Source organism: Bombina bombina, chromosome 5 (assembly GCF_027579735.1).
Source record: "Bombina bombina isolate aBomBom1 chromosome 5, aBomBom1.pri, whole genome shotgun sequence".
In the NCBI taxonomy this organism is placed as follows: domain Eukaryota; kingdom Metazoa; phylum Chordata; class Amphibia; order Anura; family Bombinatoridae; genus Bombina; species Bombina bombina.
Genome location: NC_069503.1, coordinates 405,448,786 through 405,475,711, shown reverse-complemented (window position 1 = coordinate 405,475,711; position 26,926 = coordinate 405,448,786). Strand labels below are relative to the sequence as shown.

Sequence of the window (26,926 nt, the reverse complement as noted above, 5' to 3'; positions counted from 1 at the left end):
AAATCAAAGTTCAAATAGGCAGAAACTCTGTGGTTACTATTAGTAAGCAGCAATCATTCCAATCATATTAGACATCACCATTCATCAAATCAAATAGATTGTTGCCAAAAGCCCTCGTAGTAAACCCATCCTAAGTTGTTGCTCTACAACACGCCCCCACGCCTTTTATTGGTCAGATCGCCATGTTACCATAGTCACGAAAAAACAAAGGCGTGCCTCAATATCAGCGGTCTGAATCGGTTAAAATAAGAAACGGGGATTCAAATACATGCCCCCTGTGGGCGTAACTCCTCCTGAACAAAACAAACTCTTAGGTTGCCATTAGCAACGACAGAAACCAGGGCATAGAAAAATAAAAGCATAAAAAATAATAAAATCAAAGGCAGGGAATCACAACACCGCCCCATTGTCAGCACTGCTATTACCCCATTGGTCCTCACCCACGCCACCACCTGGCGTGTAACATCTCTCACAGATCCTAAGTAATAAATAAACTACCTTCAGTGAAACGTACCTATCTGATATTTCAAGAGTTAACAACCCTAACCACTCAGGAGCCCCAAAGTGTACAACGAGCTCCACATAGGAAGCTCTAAAAGTACAAAAAGAATACCTTAAAAAATATATACATACAAAACTAGAAAAAATATATACATACATACCTAGAACAAATCAACCACCTCTAAAGTGTATATTATTCCTCAAGCCCTGTCGAATCTTCTTACTCAAAAAATATAAGAAGACAATCCAATACTGGATACCAGAAAAGACACAAATATCGATGGGCAATATTATGACTCCATCAGGGGCAAAACATAAAATAAAAAAAAAATGGAAGAAAATCCATATATACATAGTAATGGCATGCCACCAATGTGAATGAAAAAACATACTTCAAATAATAAAAAAATATAAATAAAAAATAATAAAAAATGTGAGAAACAAGAGGAGTCCCCACTAAGACACAGGGGTGTCAGAAACAAGAGGACAAGGGCATAAATGAAGCTAGACAATAAATAAAGTGTATGAAGTGCACAAGTGTCTCGCCTAAACAGTTTATGTGTACCTTAAAAACTATTAAAAACAACACCATAATGTAACTCCTGGCAGATATAATTACCGGCTCATAAATAAAACAGAGCCTCCCTGGTAATATACACACTATAGAAAACCAGAACCAGAGAAGAGAGGGGGGGGTGGGAAAGGGTTGGTTAGAAGGAAGGGGGAGGGGAGGAGGGAAAAAAGGGGGGGGAGGGAGGAGAAGAAGGGGGAAGGGAAAAAGGGGGGGGAAGGAAAAAAGGGGAAAGAGAGGGGAACGGGGAGGAAGGGAAAAAAAGGGAAGGGGGTAGAAGAAGAGGAAGGGAGGGAGGAAGAACAGGAAGGGGTAAAGAAGGAAAGGGAAGGGGAAGCAGAAAAGGAGGGAGGAGAAAAGAGAGAAGAAAAAACAAAAGGAAAAAAGAAAGAAAAAAAGGGAAAAGGAAAAAACGAGAGAAAGAGAAGAAAAAGAAAAAGAGAGAAAAAAGAAGGAGAAGAGGAAAGGGGGGGGGGGAGAGAGAGAGAGGACAAGCCCCCTATTTAACAAGATTATGTACTCTCATCAAAAATTTAATCTAGTGGACTCTCCATGGAGTAATGGTCAGCTGCAATCACAATAAAAGTCAAACTCAGCTAAAGTATGCTTGCCACCCTGTGTGGGTATTAAGGCCTCTTGGGGTCAGTGTTTCCAATTCATGGATCCAACGGGTCTCCTTCTGTAATAGTATCTTGGCTCTGTTTCCTCCTCTCTTCATACTTGGCACATGGTCAATCAAACGGAATCTCATGTCGGTCACGGTATGGTTCTTCTCAAGGAAATGTCGAGCCACCGGTTGGTCAGCCTTGCCATTCTTCACAGCTGATCTAATGCTCGACCGGTGGTTCACCATCCTAGTCCAGGCATCGTCCGTAGTTTTACCAATGTAGAACATACCACATGGGCAATTGAGGAGGTGGTGGTGCATGTTAAGAAATAGTTAATCCTATATTTCCTCTTCTTCTCGGGATGTTGGAAGGAATTTCCTGCATGCATACTATTGCATGTGACGCAACTAAGACATCTGAAACACCCATTCTTTTTCTTCAGCCATGTTCGCTTATCAGGTATAGGTGAGATGTCAGTCTTCATGAGTGAATCCCTTAGGCTTCTCCCTCTGCGATATGCCAGGCGTGGTGCCTGCCAATGTACAAATGGCAAGGCTGCATCAGTTGCAATCAGTTTCCACTCCTCTTTCACTGCTTTAGAAATCAGATATTGATCAGGGGAATATGTAGTTACAAAGGTAAGTTGTTTCTTGTTTTCCCCCTCAGAATTGTTGTTCCCAGTCCCCAGGACTACCTGATTACACGTTTTTATCAGCTCCTTCCTGTTATACCCCCTCTGGGCGAATCTGTCAATCATTTCCGCCAGTTGTACACTACAACGTTCAGGGTCAGTGTTGTTACGTATCACCCTTTGGAATTGGGCCTTAGGTATGTTCCTGATAAGAGATGGCTGATGGCAACTTCTTGCGTGTAGTATCGTGTTTCTATTGGTTTCTTTCCGGAACAACGTGGTGCCAATGTTGCCAGAGGATTTAAATATTCTAACATCCAGGTAGTCCACGGTTTCACTATTGGACACAGATTGAAACCTGATGGTACTGTCGAGTTTGTTAAGTGTCTGAACCCATTCATCAAATTTCCGTTGATCACCCTGCCACACCAGAAACAGGTCATCGATATAACGACAATAAAATTTTATTGACGTATTCTCAAACACCTTCATCCAATTTGTCTTGTACTCTACCATGTATAGATTTGCCAGCGATGGGGCCACATTCGACCCCATCGCTGTTCCTGCAGTTTGAAGAATTTTTTTTCCATCAAAGTAAAAATAATTGCGTTCCAGACACATGGTAAGAAGCTCAATCAAGACGTGTTCTGGAGGACCAACATAAGGTGTAAGTCTCAAGACATTAGCTACCGCTGCAATCCCTGCTGCCTGTGGGATTACAGTGTAAAGACTAGAGACGTCCATGGTGACAAGAAGATCAGTCTCAGAGATGTCTTTCAGACTTGTGATGTTCTGTATAAAAGATGTTGAATCTTGTACATATGATCTCATTCTTCTCACCAATGGTTGGAGAAAATGGTCAACATAAATGGCCAACGGTTGAAGAAGGGATCCTCGGGCTGATACAGTCGGCTGGCCTGGAGGTTGTTTTTGGTCCTTATGTATTTTTGGCAATATATACATAATCGGAATGATGGGAAAATCCTTCTGTAAAAACCTGGCTTCTTGTTCAGTAATGAGTCCCTCTTGCTTCCATATGCTGATCCTGCCATCAATCTCTCATTTAAGCGCCATTGTAGGATCCGCCTCCAACCTCTGGTATGTTCTCTCATCATTCAATTGGCGTTCAATCTCCAGTTTATAATCGGCTAGATCCATCACCACGACCGCCCCACCCTTATCGGCTGGGCGTATCACTATTGTTGGGTTACTTTCACAAACTTTATATTACCCACATAGCACCCTGGCAGGATAGTGGGAGTGCATACACACTATTGGCTTTATATATATATATATATATATATATATATATATATATATATATATATATATATATATATATATATATATATATATACAGGGAGTGCAGAATTATTAGGCAAATGAGTATTTTGACCACATCATCCTCTTTATGCATGTTGTCTTACTCCAAGCTGTATAGGCTCGAAAGCCTACTACCAATTAAGCATATTAGGTGATGCGCATCTCTGTAATGAGAAGGGGTGTGGTCTAATGACATCAACACCCTATATCAGGTGTGCATAATTATTAGGCAACTTCCTTTCCTTTGGCAAAATGGGTCAAAAGAAGGACTTGACAGGCTCAGAAAAGTAAAAAAATAGTGAGATATCTTGCAGAGGGATGCAGCACTCTTAAAATTGCAAAGCTTCTGAAGCGTGATCATCGAACAATCAAGCGTTTCATTCAAAATAGTCAACAGGGTCGCAAGAAGCGTGTGGAAAAACCAAGGCGCAAAATAACTGCCCATGAACTGAGAAAGGTCAAGCGTGCAGCTGCCAAGATGCCACTTGCCACCAGTTTGGCCATATTTCAGAGCTGCAACATCACTGGAGTGCCCAAAAGCACAAGGTGTGCAATGCTCAGAGACATGGCCAAGGTAAGAAAGGCTGAAAGACGACCACCACTGAACAAGACACACAAGCTGAAACGTCAAGACTGGGCCAAGAAATATCTCAAGACTGATTTTTCTAAGGTTTTATGGACTGATGAAATGAGAGTGAGTCTTGATGGGCCAGAAGGATGGGCCCGTGGCTGGATTGGTAAAGGGCAGAGAGCTCCAGTCCGACTCAGATGCCAGCAAGGTGGAGGTGGAGTACTGGTTTGGGCTGGTATCATCAAAGATGAGCTTGTGGGGCCTTTTCAGGTTGAGGATGGAGTCAAGCTCAACTCCCAGTCCTACTGCCAGTTTCTGGAAGACACCTTCTTCAAGCAGTGGTACAGGAAGAAGTCTGCATCCTTCAAGAAAAACATGATTTTCATGCAGGACAATGCTCCATCACACGCGTCCAAGTACTCCACAGCGTGGCTGGCAAGAAAGGGTATAAAAGAAGAAAATCTAATGACATGGCCTCCTTGTTCACCTGATCTGAACCCCATTGAGAACCTGTGGTCCATCATCAAATGTGAGATTTACAAGGAGGGAAAACAGTACACCTCTCTGAACAGTGTCTGGGAGGCTGTGGTTGCTGCTGCACGCAATGTTGATGGTGAACAGATCAAAACACTGGCAGAATCCATGGATGGCAGGCTTTTGAGTGTCCTTGCAAAGAAAGGTGGCTATATTGGTCACTGATTTGTTTTTGTTTTGTTTTTGAATGTCAGAAATGTATATTTGTGAATGTTGAGATGTTATATTGGTTTCACTGGTAAAAATAAATAATTGAAATGGGTATATATTTGTTTTTTGTTAAGTTGCCTAATAATTATGCACAGTAATAGTCACCTGCACACACAGATATCCCCCTAAAATAGCTAAAACTAAAAACAAACTAAAAACTACTTCCAAAAATATTCAGCTTTGATATTAATGAGTTTTTTGGGTTCATTGAGAACATGGTTGTTGTTTAATAATAAAATTAATCCTCAAAAATACAACTTGCCTAATAATTCTGCACTCCCTGTATATGTATATATATATATATATATATATATATATATATATATATATATATATAATTATAGCAAAAACTTGCACTCACTGGACTTTTTAAACACCAAACATTTAATGTGACGTTTCGGAGACAGAGTATCCCCTTCCTCAGACCTACTACCCACTAGCACCCTGGCTGCTGAAGTTTAAAGTGAGAGTGCTCATCCTTGTACTATATATATATATATATATATAAATACATGATTATATATAGGTATAGATCTATACAGATATATATATATATTTATGAATATGTATTTACAAATACTTAGAACATATTGCAGAACATTAGATTTTGAAATATTTATAGTAAATACAAAGTATAACACTTTATTAAATATGAATATTGCATAATTATGATTTTACATGTTTTTCATCTACTTAACTGCAGAGTTCCAATGAATATATATATATATATATATATATATATATATATATATATATATATATATATATATATATATATATATAAAAGAAAGGCACCGCCATGGGGACAAAATTTGCCCCCAACTTTGCAAATTTGTATGTAGGGTGCCTGGAGGAAAAAGTGATCTATGAAAATGATAATTTTAGGAATAAACATCTTGTATTGTGGAAAAGATACATAAATGATGTCCTGATCATTTGGGGTGGAGATTCATTGAGTTCATGGAAGATCTAAATCTAAATGATATGAATCTAAAATTCACCGGCAGCTCAGATATAAATGAGAATAATTTATAAATGAGATTAATGTTAAATACGCTGTCGGCATTTAACATTGCAAAAGCAGTTCTGGTGAACTGCTTGTGCAATGCCGCCCCCTGCAGATTCACAGACAATCGGCCGCTAGCAGGGGGTGCCCATCAACCCGATCATATGTGATTGGGTGGATTGATGCCCGCAGTCTCGGAGGCGCCTTACGAGTTAAGGAGCAGAGACCGCTGCTTCTTAACTCCTGATTCCGGCGAGCCTAAAGACTCTCACTGAAACAGGGGTATTTGGCTCCATTCGAGCCATGATAAATCGGCCCCCATGTCTCATTATTCACAGAAAAATGATAATCAGTAAATCTTTTATATTAGCTACCATATTGTAAAAATGCATTTTAAGTGTAATGGCTGACCCACCACTATTAAAAGATAGTATAGCTGTATTTAAAAAAAATCTTGTTAAATCAAGTTTTTAATTTTGGTATTTTTAAAATTTGTTAAATGGTATTTTATTTTAATCAATCTACCAAGTTTATACACTTCAATGTATGTGATTGCATTGCCTTGCAGTCCAATTGATTAAAATATATGGATTATTTTTTTTCCTTAAGGGATTGGACTTATTTTCTACTGATATTGACAGCTCAGCCCATATTTTACGCATATTAAACTATAACTTTAGTTGTATATACAATTCTTTGGCAAGTTAAGCTTCTTGGAACTAAATAATTTCCTTCCTAAGATAGGGAGAGTCCACGGCTTCATTCCTTACTGTTGGGAAATACAACACCTGGCCACCAGAAGGAGGCAAAGACACCCCAGCCAAAGGCTTGAATATCCTCATTACCCCAGTCATTCTTTGCCTTTCGTCACGATAGGAGGTGTCAGAAAAGTGTCAGAAGATTCGGAGAGTCCTGAAAAAAGGTTATCTGCCCTTCGAGATAGGACTGGAGTTTTAAGTAGTCATGTTAACCTCTCAGTGAGAGTATTGATGAAAGTTCGAGTCGGGAGATGCAGGGAAAGTTTTCCTGCAAAACCATCCAGACTACCGCTAGCAGCTTCTAAGCAATCAGTGTTGACGAGTTTCATTGCCTGCTTTCTCTCACTCAAGTCCATGTCAGGAGCTCGGCTATAAGACTGTCACACTTGAGAGGCTGTGCACTGTTCCACAGGCATGGATCCTGGAGGTAAGATCGTTTAAATTTTTTAGACATAAAATGCTATAACAGGGTCACAGTGTGGCTCCTTTATACCTTGATAGTATCCATGGTTAATATCCTCTGAGGGGGATTAATTGAACAGTTGTGGTTAATTAATCAGTGTATTAATTATTTACATGCTGCTTTGTGCGATTTTATTTTCTGGGCTCATAGACTGTGTGTTTTTGGCTGAAACAAACTGTTTCACTTTCTTTTTTGAAAGTGTTGCACACCTCCTAATAACTTGCTGTACTTTTCATAGCGTGTGGTCTATGTTCATTTCCTCCATTCCGGCTGAGACTTCAACCTGAGAGAGCGTTTCCTCTCTTAACTGTCTGGGTCTAGGAGGTGGTGAATGTCCCAGCCATTGGGAGTATATAAAAAACAAAACAAAAAAAAAAGTTTTTATTTGTGTCCTTCTGTGGGTATAACCTGAGCTATGGAGGACTCTGACATGTTAGAAGGTACTTCTTCTGTACTAAATCATACCTATTTATATTGTGAGGAGGCCATGGTTTTCCCGCCCACTCAATTATGTTCCACATGCCTTAACACCGGTAAAAAGTCTAAGAAGGGAGATAAGCCTGCTAAGGCTATTATTCCCTCTGATCCGTCTACCTCTCAGGACTTGGCATCCCGTGAGATTACTACCCTTGCTACATTATCCACTCCACATGCAGTTCCCCGTAGCACATATAATCCTCCATCCGGAGGGGGGCCTTCTTCCTGCAGACTTTGCCTCGCAGTTACAAACGGCGGTACCTGCGGCCCTCAGTGCATTATCTCGCTCTAACAAACGCAAGAGAAAGGTTAAACATAGCTCACCTGACCCGGAGTTATCTAAATATTTATCAGATTTAGCTATTATGTCCCAGTTATCCGATGATGAGTTAACCACTGTTGCTTCAGAGGGTGAACTTTCGGGGTTGGAGTCCTTAGCATCTAAGCCTCCTGCTGCGGAGGAACCGTCCTTTAGATTTAAAATTAAGCTCTACGTTCTGTCTACGTTAGTGGTTCCAGAGGCCATGCTGCTTGAAGAACCTATGATACCTAAATTAGACAGAGTTTCTGGCGACAGGAAAGTTCTGTTGACTTTTCCTGTGTCGGTTAAATTGGTGATCATTTTTAACAACGAATGGGAGAGAATTGGATCTTCCTTTTCCCCCTCGTCTACTTTAAAAAAAAAGTTATTCCCAGTCCCAAACTCTCAACTGGATTGGGGTGCCTTCCTACCGCAAGATAGGAAGAACAAATCTAAGGGACGACAATCTTCTAATTTTCGTTCCTTTCGTTCTGACAAATCCCAACGACAACAATCCTCCTCCAAGCCCGAACAAAGGGTGGAGGAACTACTTATTCTGGTGTGAAGAGCGTGTTTTTTCCTGGCACAGAGTTAAGGTTGCCAGGACCTTATCTTTTCTCCAGGATCTGAGATCTCTGCTTTGAGATGTGAGTTCCCTTATCTGATTTTTCATGCAGATAAGGCAGTTTTCGTGCTAAATTAGGTTTTCTTCCTAAGGTTGTGTCAGATTGCAACATCAGTCAGGAGATTGTGGTTCCTTCCTTGTATCCTAATCCTTCTTCATCGAAGGAATGTTTACTTCACCATTTCGATGTGGTTCGCGCCTTGATGTTCTTTCTTCAGGCTACTAAGGAGTTTAGACAATCTTCCTCTTTGTTTGTTGTCTATTCTGGGAAGTTTAAGGGGCAGAAGGCTACTTCGACTTCCCTATCTTTTTGGTTAAGGCGTGTCATCTGCTTAGCTTATGAGACAGCGGGACATCATCCTCCTGAGAGGATAAGGGCTCATTCCACTAGTGTAGTGGCTTCCTCTTGGGCCTTTAAGAACGAGACCTCTATGGATCAGAACCTGGTCCTCCTTATATACTTTTTCAAAATTGTACAAGTTTGATGTTTTTGCTTCGGCTGAAGCAGCTTTCAGGAGAAAAGTTTTGCAGGCTGTGGTTCCCTCAGAATAGGGTCCACCTCTTTCTTTTTGTTCCCTCCCATTATTCATTCAGTGTCATCTGGAGCTTAGGTATAGTTTTCCCAACAGTAAGGTATGAAGCCGTGGACTCTCCCTATCTTAGGAAGAAAAACATATTTTATGCTTACCAGATTAATTCCTTTTCTTCTGGATAGGGAGAGTCCACGGCCCAAACCCGTTTTTTCTTGTCTAAGGGCGGCCCCCTATTATTTATCTTATTCTTGTGGCACCATTTATACCCTGATATTTCTCCTACTTTTCCTTGTTCCCTCTGCAGAATGACTGGGGTAATGAGGAAGTGGGAGGGATATTTAAGCCTTTGGCTGGGGTGTCTTTGCCTCCTCCTTTTGGCCAGGTGTTGTATTTCCCAACAGTAAGGAATGAAGTCGTTGACTCTCCCTATCCGGAAGGAAAGGAATTTATAGCATAAATTATGTTTTTATGATGAAATAGAAATGTAATTACATTTTATTTGCTGAGTGTTAATATTCTAAGAATTCTTTTAGTGTGTATGTGCTAGTAAATATTTCATTTCAGATTGAATATGCAAAATATTTTTTAGCACACTAGCTTAATACCTAGGCCAATCATGTATAACTACAGACTTATACAGTGTTACATCCTACACGTGTGAAATTCCACTGTAAATCAGACGAGTAGCTGGTTGTAGCAATATACAGCCTAGAAAACTTTTGCGGTACAATGAATAATTCAAGATTTTATTGAATACATTTATTCAAAACCACAGTTAGGAATGTCAGAATATGCACAGTATTTCACTAAAGAAAGGATGTATTAGTAAAGGATTTCTGCAATGATCAACCCAGATACAAAATGTTTGTAATACAATTGCATAGTTGGAAATGTTTTTTTGTTTTTTTTTAATACATTTTTTTTTGCTTATAAAATATGTAACATAATTTTTTGTTTACAGAGAATGGGTTGACAGAGCATCATCACTTCATTTACTTCGAGTATTAATTTGCCTTAGGTTATTAATGCGTGATCCATTTTATCAGGTATGCTCATAAAATATATTTAAGGCAGTGCAATCTTTCTCTATTCATATAAAGAAGAATGTTCAAAACTGATTTGTTACCCTATGTGAACATATTTTATAACCCTTTGCTACAACTGTGAGGAAATAAATAATTGGATGTTTAAATATAAATATATATATGTGTGAGTGTGTGTGTATATATATATATATATATATATATATATATATACATATATATATATATGCAGTATATATATATATATATATATATATATATATATATATATATATATAGGTATATATGAACCATAGTTATAAAAGCATAGGATTGAATATATTGATGTATCCAATCAAAGAAGGAACAAGGCTGCACAGTGTTCTAATTGCTTTATTACTAAAAAAATTACACAGAAATCCATACTGAGTTCAGGACGTCTATGCTCCACCCAGATCCCAACAACACACAATACACCAATTAAATATAAAAGCATAGAGAGGCTAAACTAATCAACCCCTGAAACATGATACCGTAGTATGCTAATCCTGTACTAAATACTAAAGCCAATACAGGCCAGACAATAAAAGCCAGAGAGCACAGTATGTAACAATATCTAAAGTAACCAGTTACTGCTGAGTTACTGCGCAAACGGGGCCCCAGAGTTAGAATAAGATGATATGTGAGTTCTTTATTGTTATCCCAAGTTGCCAGGCACTTAGTGCATTATGCACACTCTGGTGTTGATAACAGTCAAACTCCTAGTAGCAGTTCAATTGCAACAGATGCACAGGTTTTGAATTCGCCCGGCACACAATTGTTGAAAACACGCTCAGGCTAAAAACTTCAAAGTCCACAAATGTGTAAATGTCGCTGCTTGTTTTTCATCTGTAAAGTAACTGTCGTGAAAAGTTCACAGTGTGATCCTACTCAGCACAAATGTGTATACAGTGTGTCAGGTAGCTGAAACAGTCAATAAGTAACAAATGTGCCGGATACTTGATCTCTTTACGATGTGTTATTGTAGCGATAAGCAAGACTTATTCCTCTCCTAACCTCACCTCTTATCTGTCTGCGCTTACCACTTAGAAGTGCCGCAGCTCCCTTGAACATACCCGGATCTCCAGAGTCCGTTGTAGAGGGTGGGTTAGCGTCTTCACTTGCTTTACCGTTGGAGAGATCCTTAGATTATTTCAGCGGTTGGTATGAATTGCCTACTCGTGGCTATTACGTCACCAGTGTCTGTTCATGACGCGTTTCGCCCCTCCCACTGAAGGTTGAAAAAATTTTAAAAAAATTAAATTACAATATTAAAAAATCCTAACACTACGAAAAAATAAACAACAACAAAAAAATTAAGAAGGGGCATATTTATCAAGCTCCATATGGAGCTTGATGCCCCGTGTTTCCGGTGAGCCGATTGGCCGCAAATCTGCAGGGGGCGGTATAGCACCAGGAGTTCACAAGAACTGCTGGGGCAATGATAAATGCAGAGAGTGTATGCTATGGGCATTTATCGATGTGCAGCCAACATGATCCCCTATATTGGATCATGTCCGCTCTCACAATCATAAATATGCCCCTAAGATTACAAAAAATAATAAATGAAATTATCCAAAATAATAAAAATTAAACCTAATCTAATACCCCTATAAAAAACAAAAAAAAACACCCCAAAATAAAAGCACCCCTTTTCTTTCATGTAATTGGCAAGAATCCATGACCTAGTGACGTATGGGATATACAATCCTACCAGGAGGGGCAAAGTTTCCCAAACCTCAAAATGCCTATAAATACACCCCTCACCACACCCACAATTCAGTTTTACAAACTTTGCCTCCCTATGGAGGTGGTGAAGTAAGTTTGCTTGATTTTCTTCTGTGATATGCGCTTCTCAGCATTTTGAAGCCCGATTCCACTCAGAGTACAGTGTTTGTCAGAGGGATGTGAAGAGAGTATCAACTATTGATTCTATGGTTTTCCTCACAGGAAATCTTTTCAAAGGTTCTCTGTAATCGATCGTAGATATTCATCTCCTACCTCGCTTTTCAGATCGACAATATACTTTCATATTCCATTACCTCTACTGATACTGTTTCAGTACTGGTTTGGCTATCTGCTATTTGTGGATGGGTGTTTTTCAGTAAGTATGTTTTCATTACTATAAAGTTTTAAATATATGTATTGTACTTATATTTGCCATGAGTCAGGTTTATGTATATTCCCTTTTGCAGACTATCAATTTCAAATTGGGAAACATATTAGGAAGTAATTTTTTCTTACCTGGGGTATAGTCTTTTTTTCAAAATGGACTGTTTTTTCATTAATTTTGCAGGCAAAATTAGGCTTCCAAGGTTGTAAAATGCTGATATTTATTGCGTCATTCTTGGTGCGAGAATTTGCATTGTGCGTCATTCTTGGCACCAAATAATTTCATTATTTAAACCTCAGAGGGCTATGCTCAGAGGGCTATGCTGTTTGCATTTTTTCCCATTCCTGAAACTGCCACATAAGAAAATTGATAATTTTGCTTTATATGTTGTTTTTTTCTCTTACATTTGCAAGATGTCTCAATCTGATCCTGTCTCAGAATCTACTGTTGGAATCCTGCTGCCTGATAACAGTTCTACCAAAGCTAAGTGTATCTGTTGTAAGTTTGTGGAGATTATATCTCCAGCTGTAGTATTTAACAGTTGTCATGACAAGCTTTTGCATGCAGAGAATGTATCCATCAGTACTAATACAATGCCTGTTGTTCCTTCAACATCTGATGTACATGATAGCCCTGTGAATATTAAAGATTTTGCTTTTTCAAAAAGGCTTTGAGGCCTATTTATCAAGTCGTCAACTGTGCTGCACTCGCCAGCACCAATACACTCCATCTTCAAGATATCCGGCACAGTGCATCCTCTTCTTACGATCGCCGCTGGAAAATGAAGGTTCCCTTTAAGTGACGTCATCCAAGATGGCGTCCCTTACATTCCGATTGGCTGATAAAATTCAGGAATTAAAGGGGGAAACATTCTTTACGCTGTTGCAATCAGTCAATAGGATTAAACTTTCATCCTATTGGCTGATCCAATCAGCCAATAGGATTGAGCTTGCATTCTATTGGCTATTCCAATCAGCCAATAGAATGTAAGCTCAATCGTATTGGCTGATTGGATCAGCCAATAGGATTAAAGCTCAATCCTATTGGCTGATTGCAACAGCCAATAGGATTTTTTCCACTTTAATTCCTATTGGCTGATAGAATTCAATCAGTCAATCGGAATGTAAGGGACTCCATCTTGGATGACGTCACTTAAAGGGAACCTTCATTTTCCAGTGGCGATCGTAAGAAGAGGATGCTCCGCGCCGGATGTCTTGAAGATGGACCCACTCCACGAGGGATGGATGAAGATACAAGATGCTGTCTGGATGAAGACTTCTGCCGCTTGGATGAAGACTTCTGCCGGTTGGATGAAGACTTCTGCCGGCTTCGATGAGGACTTCTGCCTGCTTGGATGAAGACTTCTGCTGGCTTCTATGAGGACTTCTGCCGGCTGGATGAGGATGGATGTCCGGTCTTCGAAAATTGTAAGTGGATCGTCGGGGGTTAGTGTTAGGTTTTTTTAAGGGTTTATTGGGTGAGTTTTATTTTTAGCTTAGGGTTTGGGCAATGTAAAAGAGCTAAATGCCCTTTAAGGGCAATGCCCATCCAAATGCCCTTTTCAGGGAAATGGTTAGCTTAGGTTTATTTAGGTTTTTATTTGGGAGGTTTGGTTGTGTGGGTGGTGGATTTTACTGTTGGGGGTTGTTTGTATTTTTTTTACGGATAAAAGAGCTGATTTCTTTGGGGCAATGCCCTGCAAAAGCCCCTTTTAAGGGCCATTGGCAGTTTAGTGTAGGCTAGGTTTTTTTTATTTGGGGGGGGGGTTATTTTGATAGGGCTATTAGATTAGGAGTAGTTCATTTATATTTTTGATAATTTCATTTTTTATTTTGTGTAATATAGTGTTTTTTTGTAATTTAGATAATTGTATTTGATTAATTTAATTTATTTTGTTTGATTGTAATGTTAGGTTTTAGTGTAAGGCAGGTTAGGTTATTTCACAGGTAAGTTTGTATTTATTTTAGCTAGGTAGTTATTAAATAGTTAATAACTATTTACTAACTAGTCTACCTAGTTAAAATAAATACAAACTTACCTGTGAAATAAAAATAAAACCTAAGTTAACTACAATGTAACTATTAGGAATTATATAGGAATTATTTAGGTAATAATTGTACGGTTTATTTAGATTTATTTTAATTATATTTAAGTTAGGGAGTGTTAGGGTTAGACTTAGGGTTAGGGTTACGTTAGGGTAAGGGTTAGGTTTAGGGGTTAATATATTTATGTAGTGATGTGGAAGGCCAGAGGTTTAGGGGTTAATAGTTTAATTTAGTATATTTCGTTGTGGTTTAGTGGTTATTAGGTTTATTATCAAGGTGGTGTGGGCGGACGGCAGATTAGGGGTTAATAATATTTAAATAGAGTTTGCAATGCGGGAGGGCGTTGGTTTAGGGGTTAATAGGTTTATTATAGTGGCGACTGTGTCAGGGAGCAGCAGAGTAGGGGTTAATACATTTTTTAAGTAGCAGCAATGTCGGGAGTGGCAGATTAGGGGTTAATAAATTTATTATAGTGTTTGCGATGTGGGAGGGCTTCGGTTTAGGGGTTAATAGGTAGTTTATGGGTGTTAGTGTACTTTCTGACAGTTTAGTTATGAGTTTTATGGTACAGCTTTGTAGCATAAAACTGATAACTACTGACTTTAGATGGCGGTACGGATCTTGTCATTTTAGGCTTTACCGTCCACTTTTTGGCCTCATGGCAAAACTCGTAGTACCAGCGCTATGGGAGTCCCATTGAAAAATTACTTTTTTAAGAGTGCGGTACTGACGTTGCGTGATGGCCAAAAAGGTGTGCGGTACACATATTCTGACAAGACTTGTAATAGCTACGAAAGAACAATGAGTATTGGCACTGTGAATGTAAGTGAATAGGAATAAGGGATATAATAATCCCTGGTGCTGACCCTTGATAATTAATTTAAAAGCAGGATAAGGGAGAAGAGGGACAAGAAGGGGTTAATTAGCACTCATTCCTATGAATTTTGTGAATTGTTGAAACATATTCAACTAATAGTTGAAGTGATAGATAAGCTAAAACTTAATATTTATTAAACCACCATTAAAATGTAATTGATATTACAACTGGGACAGATCCCTATATATCTCTGTTGATCTCCACACACACAGAAACGAATTACCATCTGCAATATACCGAGAAAATGAGCACAGCTTCAGCCACCCCCCTGTATTCCTGGCCAGTAACTGGATACTCTGGCTTCAGGTGACAGGGATGGCTTAAATACTGTGTTCTAATCTCTTGCAGAAAAAGCTACTTACTAAGTGGAGTATCAATATAAACGTTTAAAATAAAAAAACATTCACACTAGCATGCTGCACACAAACGCGTTTCGGACGAGTAGCGGCCTTTCTCAATGTGTATAATAAATTGACAAGACGAGTGTAATGCTGACGGTTCCTTAAATACCCTATGTGTGAATTTCCTGCCCAATCACGTTGCGTATTGTGTACACGCCCATCCTTTGGCGAATCACAAGCGACATTGTGTAAGCAGAGTAAATGATGGAACTAGGTTTGCGATTGGCTGCGAGTAAGTCACTGTTGCCCAATCCACGATCGTTAACTATTCTTTGTTTATGTTTATACGATCGATGTATTCACGTTGGTATTACACTTTGACAGCTTGAAATTGCTCATATTTAATATCAAATTCTACGTGCACCTATATCTGACATAAACTAAGCAGGCATACGCATCACAGAAAGATTTTAGCACAATGGTAAATTTAATTACCTATGGATGCTATACTTAAAGCTTTCTGATTGTGCAATGTTGCTAAATTGTAATAGATAGAAGTAATCCAAATGATTGCAATAATAAACTTTCACATCAGGAGAATTTGCTGATGTCTGTGAATAACCTATGAGTGTTTAACCGTTTCGTTACTCACTAATATAATATTGATGAGAGCACATTGCTCTGTGTTACAGCAATATAAGAGAGGATTATTCTTCCATTCATAATTAGATGATCAAATAATAAAACTGTGCAATGACTCGCATCTTTGACATTTTTGGTATGCTACTTTACATGAGTCTGATACTTACAGTCATTTTCCACCTTATTAATAGTGAGTGGATGTATAATGCATTTAAAAGAAGAAACCTTTCTCAATCTAGGTGTATAGTGTCAATACTAATAGTATTTGTGAATTGGGAAATATTTGTATATAGGCTATCCCACTCATGATAGAATTTTGAGCATGATGATATTTGGCTGTTATATTGACTATAGGAGTATTTACATTTAACCCAAAAAGCCTTAATTATACCATCGTACCTTTCATATGTTATTCCAGTTGTAATGTTTTACATCTTATGTTTTCCTAATGTGGAGTTATACATTGTATGCATTATGGATACTTCTAAAAACGACTTCTGGGTGCACGTTAGAGAATGATATTAACTTGACCATTACAAGATGTATCTTTATGTTATTATAGATGAAATTGAAAAAGTGAAACATTACAGGAATGCCCAAAAGTTATTGTTCTCATTCATGCCATTTGGCATTACAGTATTTAAATTAAATATCCATTTCTCCAACATTGGTGTGTCCGGTCCACGGCGTCATCCTTACTTGTGGGAATATCTCTTCCCCAACAGGAAATGGCAAAGAGTCCCAGCAAAGCTGGCCATATAGTCCCTCCTAGGCTCCGCCCACCCCAGTCATTCTCTTTGCCGTTGCACAGGCAACATCTCCACGGAGATGGTTAAGAGTATGTGGTGTTTAGTTGTAGTTTTTTATTCTACTATCAAGAGTTTGTTATTTTAAAATAGTGCTGGTATGTACTATTTACTCTGAAACAGAAAAAGATGAAGAATTCTGTTTGTGAGAGGAAGATGATTTTAGCAGACAGTAACTAAAATCCTTTGCTGTTTCCACATAGGACTGTTGAGATGAAGTAACTTCAGTTGGGGGAAACAGTTAGCAGACTTTTCTGCTTAAGGTATGACTAGCCATATTTCTAACAAGACTGTGTAATGCTGGAAGGCTGTCATTTCCCCTCATGGGGACCGGTAAGCCATTTTCTTAGTCTCAAGCAGAATAAAGGGCTTAATATGGGCTATAAAACTGGTAGACACTTTTATGGGCAAAATCGATTGCTTTATTTGGGCATTTTATACATGTTTATGCTGGTATTTCACACTTATAAACTTGGGGAACGTTTTTTAACGTCAGGCACTATGTTAGACACCTTTTCCAGTCAGGAAGGGCCTTCCCAGTTGTAGGCTGAGCCTCATTTTCGCGCCATTACTGTGCAGTTGTTTTTGAGAGCAAGACATGCAGATGCATGTGTGAGGATCTGAAGATAGTTGGAAAAGTTCCTAGAAGGCATCATTTGGTATCATATTCCCCTCTGGGCTTGGTAAAGTCGCAGCAAAGGCTGTAGCTGGGACTGTAGAGGGGTTAAAACTGTAACCGGCTCCAGTTTCGTTATTTTAAGGGTTAAAGCTCTGAAAATTGGTGTGCAATACCTTTAATGCTTTAAGACACTGTGGTGAAATTTTGGTAAATTTTGAACAATTCCTTCATATTTTTTCACATATTCAGTAATAAAGTGTGCTCTGTTTAAAATTTAAAGAGACAGTAACGGTTTTGTTTTAAAACGGTTTTTGTGCTTTACTGACAAGTTTAAGCCTGTTTAACATGTCTGTGCCTTCATATAAGCTATGTTCTATATGATGAAAGTCAATGTGTCTCCCCCTTCAAAATTATGTGATAATTGTGCCATAGCGTCCAAACAAAGTAAGGACAGTACTGTCACAGATAATGAAGTTGCCCAAGATGATTCATCAGATGAAGGGAGTAGACATGGTTCTACATCATCTCCTTCTGTGTCTATACCAGTTTTGCCCACGCAGGAGGCCCCTAGTACTTCTAGCGCGCCAATGCTTATTACCATGCAACAATTGACGGCTGTAATGGATAACTCCATAGCAAATATTTTATCCAAAATGCCTGCATATCAGAGAAAGCGCGATTGCTCTCTTTTAAACACTGAAGAGCAGGAGGGCGCTGATGATAATTGTTCTGTCATACCCTCACACCAATCAGAAGGGGCCATAAGGGAGGTTTTGTCAGATGGGGAAATTTCAGATTCAGGAAAAATTTCTCAACAGGCTGAACCTGATGTTGTGACATTTAAATTTAAATTAGAACATCTCCGCGCACTGCTTAAGGAGGTGTTATCTACTCTGGATGATTGTGACAACCTGGTCATTCCAGAAAAATTATGCAAGATGGACAAGTTCCTAGAGGTTCCGGTGCACCCCGATGCTTTTCCTATACCCAAGCGGGTGGCGGACATAGTGAATAAGGAATGGGAGAAGCCCGGCATACCTTTTGTTCCCCCTCCTATATTTAAGAAATTATTTCCTATGGTCGACCCCAGAAAGGACTTATGGCAGACAGTCCCTAAGGTCGAGGGGGCAGTTTCTACTCTAAACAAGCGCACTACTATTCCTATCGAGGATAATTGTGCTTTCAAAGATCCTATGGATAAAAAATTGGAGGGTTTGCTTAAAAAGATTTTTGTACAGCAAGGTTACCTTCTTCAACCCATTTCGTGCATTGTTCCTGTCACTACAGCAGCGTGGTTCTGGTTCGAGGAACTAGAAAAGTTGCTCAGTAGAGAGACTCCATATGAGGAGGTTATGGACAGAGTTCACGCACTTAAGTTGGCTAACTCTTTTATTTTAGATGCCGCTTTGCAATTAGCTAGATTAGCGCCGAAAAATTCAGGGTTTGCCGTTGTGGCGCGCAGAGCGCTTTGGCTAAAGTCTTGGTCAGCGGATGTATCATCCAAGACAAAATTGCTTAGTATCCCCTTCAAGGGTAAAACTCTCTTTGGGCCAGAATTGAAAGAGATTATCTCAGACATCACTGGGGGAAAGGGCCACGCCCTCCCACAATATAGGCCTTTCAAAGCCAAGAATAAGTCTAATTTTCGTTCCTTTCGTAATTTCAGGAACGGACCGGGCTCTAATTCTGCATCCTCTAAGCAAGAGGGTAATGCTTCACAGACCAAACCAGCCTGGAAACCGATGCAAGGCTGGAACAAGGGTAAGCAGGCCAAGAAGCCTGCCGCTGCTAACAAAACAGCATGAAGGAGTAGCCCCCGATCTGGGACCGGATCTAGTGGGGGGCAGACTCTCTCTCTTTGCTCAGGCTTGGGCAAGAGATGTTCAGGATCCCTGGACGCTAGAAATAGTTTCTCAGGGTTATCTTCTGGAATTCAAGGAACTACCCCCAAGGGGAAGGTTCCACATGTCTCACTTATCCTCAAACCAAATAAAGAGACAGGCGTTCTTACATTGTGTAGAAGACCTGTTACAGATGGGAGTGATACACCCAGTTCCAATGACGGAACAAGGAATGGGATTTTACTCAAATCTGTTCGTAGTTCCCAAAAAAGAGGGAACCTTCAGACCAATTCTGGATTTAAAGATCCTAAACAAATTTCTCAGGGTGCCATCGTTCAAAATGGAAACCATTCGAACGATTCTACCTACTATCCAGGAAGGTCAGTTTATGACTACCGTGGATCTAAAGGATGCGTACCTACATATTCCTATCCACAAAGAACATCATCAGTTCCTAAGGTTCGCCTTTCTGGACAAACATTACCAGTTTGTGGCCCTCCCATTCGGGTTAGCCACTGCTCCAAGGATTTTCACAAAGGTACTCGGGTCCCTTCTAGCGGTTCTAAGACCGAGGGGCATTGCAGTAGTACCATACTTGGACGACATTCTAATACAAGCGTCGTCCCTTTCAAAAGCAAAGGCTCATACAGACATCGTTCTGGCCTTTCTCAGATCTCACGGATGGAAGGTAAACATAGAAAAAAGATCTCTGTCTCCGTCGACAAGAGTTCCCTTCTTGGGAACAATAATAGATTCCTTAGAAATGAGGATTTTTCTGACAGATGTCAGAAAGTCAAAACTTCTAAGCGCTTGTCAAGTTCTTCATTCTGTTCCACGTCCTTCCATAGCTCAGTGCATGGAAGTAGTAGGGCTGATGGTTGCAGCAATGGACATAGTTCCTTTTGCGCAAATTCATCTAAGACCATTACAACTGTGCATGCTGAAACAGTGGAATGGGGACTATACAGACTTGTCTCCAGTGATTCAAGTAGATCAGAAGACCAGATATTCACTCCGTTGGTGGCTAACCCTGGACCACCTATCCCAGGGAATGAGCTTCCGCAGACCAGAGTGGGTCATCGTCACGACCGACGCCAGTCTAGTGGGCTGGGGCGCGGTCTGGGAATCCCTGAAAGCTCAGTGACTATGGTCTCGGGAAGAGTCTCTTCTCCCGATAAACATTCTGGAACTAAGAGCGATATTCAATGCTCTCAGGGCTTGGCCTCAGCTAGCAAAGGCCAGATTCATAAGATTCCAATCAGACAACATGACGACTGTTGCGTATATCAATCATCAGAGGGGAACAAGGAGTTCCCTGGCTATGAAAGAAGTGACCAAAATAATACAATGGGCGGAGGATCACTCCTGCCACCTATCTGGGATCCACATTCCAGGTGTGGAAAACTGGGAAGCGGATTATTTGAGTCGTCAGACATTCCATCCGGGGGAGTGAGAACTCCACCCGGAGATCTTTGCCCAGTTGACGCAACTATGGGGCATTCCAGATATGGATCTGATGGCGTCTCGTCAGAACTTCAAGGTTCCTTGCTACGGGTCCAGATCCAGGGATCCCAAGGCGACTCTAGTGGATGCACTAGTAGCGCCTTGGACCTTCAACCTAGCTTATGTGTTTCCACCGTTTCCTCTTATTCCCAGGCTGGTAGCCAGGATCAAACAGGAGAGGGCCTCGGTGATCTTGATAGCTCCTGCGTGGCCACGCAGGACTTGGTATGCAGACCTGGTGAATATGTCATCGGTTCCACCATGGAAGCTACCTTTGAGACAGGACCTTCTTGTTCAGGGTCCATTCGAACATCCAAATCTGGTCTCCCTCCAGCTGACGGCTTGGAGATTGAACGCTTGATTCTATCAAAGCGTGGGTTTTCAGATTCTGTGATAGATACTCTGGTTCAAGCCAGAAAACCGGTAACTAGAAAGATTTACCATAAAATATGGAAAAGATATATCTGCAGGTGTGAATCCAAGGGATTCCCATGGAATAGGATAAAAATTCCTAAGATTCTTTCCTTTCTACAAGAAGGTTTGGATAAAGGATTATCTGCGAGTTCTCTAAAGGGACAGATTTCTGCTTTATCTGTCTTACTACACAAATGACTGGCAGTTGTGCCAGATGTTCAAGCATTTGTTCAGGCTTTGGTTATGATCAAGCCTGTTTACAGACCTTTGACTCCTCCCTGGAGTTTAAATCTAGTTCTTTCAGTTCTTCAAGGGGTTCCGTTTGAACCTTTACATTCCATAGATATTAAGTTGTTATCTTGGAAAGATTTGTTTTTGGTTGCTATTTCTTCTGCTAGAAGAGTTTCTGAGTTATCTGCTCTACAGTGTACTCCGCCCTATCTGGTGTTCCATTCAGATAAGGTTGTTTTGCGTACTAAGCCTGGTTTTCTACCAAAGGTTGTTTCAACAAAAATATTAATCAGGAGATAGTTGTACCTTCTTTGTGTCCGAATCCAGTTTCAAAGAAGGAACGTTTGCTACACAATTTAGATGTAGTCCGTGCTCTAAAATTCTACTTAGAAGCTACAAAAGAGTTCAGACAAACTTCTTCTCTGTTTGTCGTCTATTCTGGTAAAAGGAGAGGTCAAAAAGCAACTTCTACCTCTCTTTCCTTTTGGCTTAAAAGCATCATCCGATTGGCTTATGAGACTGCCGGATGGCAGCCTCCTGAAAGAATCACAGCTCACTCCACTAGGGCTGTAGCTTCCACATGGGCCTTCAAGAACGAGGCTTCTGTTGATCAGATATGTAAGGCAGCGACTTGGTCTTCACTGCACAATTTTGCCAAATTTTACAAATTTGATACTTTTGCTTCTTCGGAGGCTATTTTTGGGAGAAAGGTTTTGCAAGCCGTGGTGCCTTCCGTTTAGGTAACCTGATTTGCTCCCTCCCTTCATCCGTGTCCTAAAGCTTTGGTATTGGTTCCCACAAGTAAGGATGACGCCGTGGACCGGACACACCAATGTTGGAGAAAACAGAATTTATGCTTACCTGATAAATTACTTTCTCCAACGGTGTGTCCGGTCCACAGCCCGCCCTGGTTTTTTAATCAGGTCTGATGAATTATTTTCTCTAACTACAGTCACCACGGCACCCTATGGTTTCTCCTATTTTTTCCTCCTGTCCGTCGGTCGAATGACTGGGGTGGGCGGAGCCTAGGAGGGACTATATGGCCAGCTTTGCTGGGACTCTTTGCCATTTCCTGTTGGGGAAGAGATATTCCCACAAGTAAGGATGACGCCGTGGACCGGACACACCGTTGGAGAAAGTAATTTATCAGGTAAGCATAAATTCTGTTTTTGCTTCTTTCTTTAATAGAATTTGTTCCATGTCCCCACCACGAATGCCCGGGCGTACTGTCACCAGTCCCCAGCATCTAAATGTACTGGTTTTCCCATTATGGTGATGTAAAAAATGCCTTGCAACGCTTGTAATTTGTTTGCCTTTTTCAACATCTTTTGCAGCATTTCTAATGTTTCTGAGGTGTTCAGTCATTCTTACGCCCATTAGTCTAGTAGTCATGCCTACATATAAACAATTGCAGCTGCAAGATAAACAGTAGATTACATTTGGGGTTTTGCAAGAAATATGGTTTCAAATAGTCCATTTTCTATTGAACCCATCCACTTTTGTTTTCTTTTTAACCATGTGTGAACAGATCTTGCAGTTGCCACATGCTATTGAGCCCTTATATATAGGGGCTTTTTTGGCATTTCTATCAAAATGACTGACTGTTAATTGGTCACTTAGATTGCTGGCACGTCTGTAGGTGAACATTGGTGTTTTTGGGATAATGGAATTTAATTGTTCATCCGATTGTAGAATATGCCAATGTCTTAATAGTATATTAAACACTTGTTGGCTTTGACTACAATATGTAGAGATGAATCTTAAGGGATTAGAGTTTTTCACTGTTTTTTTGGGTCTTAAAAGTTCCTGTCTGTTTCTGTGTAAAGCTTTCTGATAGGCTCTCTTTAGAGACTTCCTAGAATAACCCCTCAATAGCAGCCTATCTCTTAATTCATTTGCTGCCTTTTGGAAAGATTCTGATGATGAGCTATTTCTGCGAATCCTTAAATACTCCCCAGTAGGTAGGCTCCTTATTGTATTGGGGTAATGAAAGCTGTTCGCATTAAGGATGTTGTTTGTCGCTGTTGGCTTTCTAAAGGTGTCAGTCTCTAGACAATTGTTTATTTTCTTAATGGTTAAGTCTAGAAATTCTACCTTGTTGTCATCATGTGTCATAGTCAGAAACAGTCCAAAAGGATTATTGTTAAGGGTTGAAATGAATTAATTAAGTGATTCTATTGGCCCCTCCCATATGAAGAAGATATCGTCTATATACCTGGACCAGTGGGTGATATGTTTAGTGAACTGTAGAAGGTTGTTGTGAAATACTACAGTTTCCTCCCACCAGCCCAGTTAGTAAGTAGCTTTTTCTGCAAGAGATTAGAACATAGTATTTAAGCCATCCCTGTCACCTGAAGCCAGAGTATCCAGTTACTGGCCAGGAATACAGGGGGGTGGCTGAAGCTGTGCTCATTTTCTCGGTATATTGCAGATGGTAATTCGTTTCTGTGTGTGTGGAGATCAACAGAGATATATAGGGATCTGTCCCAGTTGTAATATCAATTACATTTTAATGGTGGTTTAATAAATATTAAGTTTTAGCTTATCTATCACTTCAACTATTAGTTGAATATGTTTCACCAATTCACAAAATTCATAGGAATGAGTGCTAATTAACCCCTTCTTGTCCCGCTTCTCCCTTATCCTGCTTTTCAATTAATTATCAAGGGTCAGCACCAGGGATTATTATATCCCTTATTCCTATTCACATACATTCACAGTGCCAATACTCCTTGTTCTTTCGTAGCTATTACAAGTCTTGTCAGAATAGGTGTACCGCACACCTTTTTGGCCATCACACAACGTCAGTACCGCACTTTTAAAAAAGTAATTTTTCAATCGGACTAACATAGTGCCGGTACTACGAGTTTTGCCATGAGGCCAAAAAGTTAGCGGTAAAGCACATTCACAGTGCCAATACTCCTTGTTCATTCGTACATGTTACCTGGTGGGCAACCCACTTTTCCATAGAAATTGTGCACGTGATCAATCTATTTTTAAACCACTATTTATCAATGGCGGCCTTTGATTTAGGCGCAGAAATGCTCCAATGGTCGGAAGACATTAAAAAAATTAACAGTTGACTTGAAAAGTAAAAACACTATAGATAATGTACAAGTAGGGGAATGGTTGTTATCTTTAAAAAGTCTTAAACGTATTCGCAAACATCAGATTAAGAGACAATGGAATATAGGAATGTTCAATTTCTATAATGATAATCAAATAATACCCAGGGGTCTCAGGCTCAAATTGTTCCCTTCATTCCAAGATTTAAAACCAACATTAAAATCTAAGTGGGAAGAAGCCTTATATGAGTGCTCATTCAAACTTATAGGCTACTTGATAGAGCACGAAATGGATAAGTTAAATGAACTTAATGAGGAAATAACTAAAATTGGTAGTGAATTAAAACAATATGAGTCTAAAGAAGACTTTCAGAAATCGTACACAAAAATTAAGGAAGAAGTAGAGAGGTTTGCAAAATATAGCGAACAAAAAAGAGAAAAAAATAGAAAGAGACCTGACTGATTTTGCGAATAAATCTGTGTATTCATGGAATATTAACAAATCCACTAACATAGATTCTGATTATTCTGACAAAGACTGTGAAACCACAGATGGTGACAACTCTGAGGATGAACTTAGACCTAAACCAATTCTACGTAGGAGAATTACCCCACATAACAATAATGGTGATATCCCTTTAGACGTAGAACCCGAAGGGGCAGGGGTAAGCAAACCCAGAACAAGAAAACAAGTCAAATTCAATCAGAAATCATTCCCCAAAAAGAAACAAGTCAACAAGAGTTAAACATAATTAATCTTTCTGACAGAATCTTAACTGAAACACAGATCTCAGTTTTGAAAAAAGGCCTGTCATTCGTTCCAACAGCCACCCTTGACAAGTTTGAGACCATTAAAGATGTACATCTTTTCACACGCAAAATACTACTTAGAAAATATTTTTCCTCTAATTCAGAAATAGAAGGTTTAGATAAAAATGATGCTACGTCAATAAAAGATCTAATTTCCCTTCTAGAAGAATCTGATATTAACCCAAAAGAGACAATATATAGTGACACTAAGTGATATACAGGGAGTGCAGAATTATTAGGCAAATTAGTATTTTGACCACATCATCCTCTTTATGCATGTTGTCTTACTCCAAGCTGTATAGGCTCGAAAGCCTACTACCAATTAAGCATATTAGGTGATGTACATCTCTGTAATGAGAAGGGGTGTGGTCTAATGACATCAACACCCTATATCAGGTGTGCATAATTATTAGGCAACTTCCTTTCCTTTGGCAAAATGGGTCAAAAGAAGGACTTGACAGGCTCAGAAAAGTCAAAAGTAGTGAGATATCTTGCAGAGGGATGCAGCACTCTTAAAATTGCAAAGCTTCTGAAGCGTGATCATCGAACAATCAAGCGTTTCATTCAAAATAGTCAACAGGGTCACAAGAAGCGTGTGGAAAAACCAAGGCGCAAAATAACTGCCCATGAACTGAGAAAAGTCAAGCGTGCAGCTGCCAAGATGCCACTTGCCACCAGTTTGGCCATATTTCAGAGCTGCAACATCACTGGAGTGCCCAAAAGCACAAGGTGTGCAATACTCAGAGACATGGCCAAGGTAAGAAAGGTTGAAAGACGACCACCACTGAACAAGACACACAAGCTGAAACGTCAAGACTGGGCCAAGAAATATCTCAAGACTGATTTTTCTAAGGTTTTATAGACTGATGAAATGAGAGTGAGTCTTGATGGGCCAGATGGATGGGCCCGTGGCTGGATTGGTAAAGGGCAGAGAGCTCCAGTCCGACTCAGACGCCAGCAAGGTGGAGGTGGAGTACTGGTTTGGGGTGGTATCATCAAAGATGAGCTTGTGGGGCCTTTTCGGGTTGAGGATGGAGTCAAGCTCAACTCCCAGTCCTACTGCCAGTTTCTGGAAGACACCTTCTTCAAGCAGTGGTACAGGAAGAAGTCTGCATCCTTCAAGAAAAACATGATTTTCATGCAGGACAATGCTCCATCACACGCGTCCAAGTACTCCACAGCGTGGCTGGCAAGAAAGGGTATAAAAGAAGAAAATCTAATGACATGGCCTCCTTGTTCACCTGATCTGAACCCCATTGAGAACCTGTGGTCCATCATCAAATGTGAGATTTACAAGGAGGGAAAACAGTACACCTCTCTCAACAGTGTCTGGGAGGCTGTGGTTGCTGCTGCACGCAATGTTGATGGTGAACAGATCAAAACACTGACAGAATCCATGGATGGCAGGCTTTTGAGTGTCCTTGCAAAGAAAGGTGGCTATATTGG

The 26,926-nt window shown here is 39.9% G+C and overlaps 1 protein-coding gene across 1 annotated transcript in view; it reads left to right on the top strand.

The window, feature by feature from the left end:
* The window catches only part of NEK10 (NIMA related kinase 10), a 1,556,164-nt gene that overhangs the window by 79,130 nt on the left and 1,450,108 nt on the right, over nt 1-26,926 (top strand). The window contains exon 4 of the mRNA XM_053715742.1: nt 10,074-10,158. Coding sequence (XP_053571717.1) covers nt 10,074-10,158 — 85 coding nt within the window. The remainder of the gene's footprint in view (nt 1-10,073; nt 10,159-26,926) is intronic.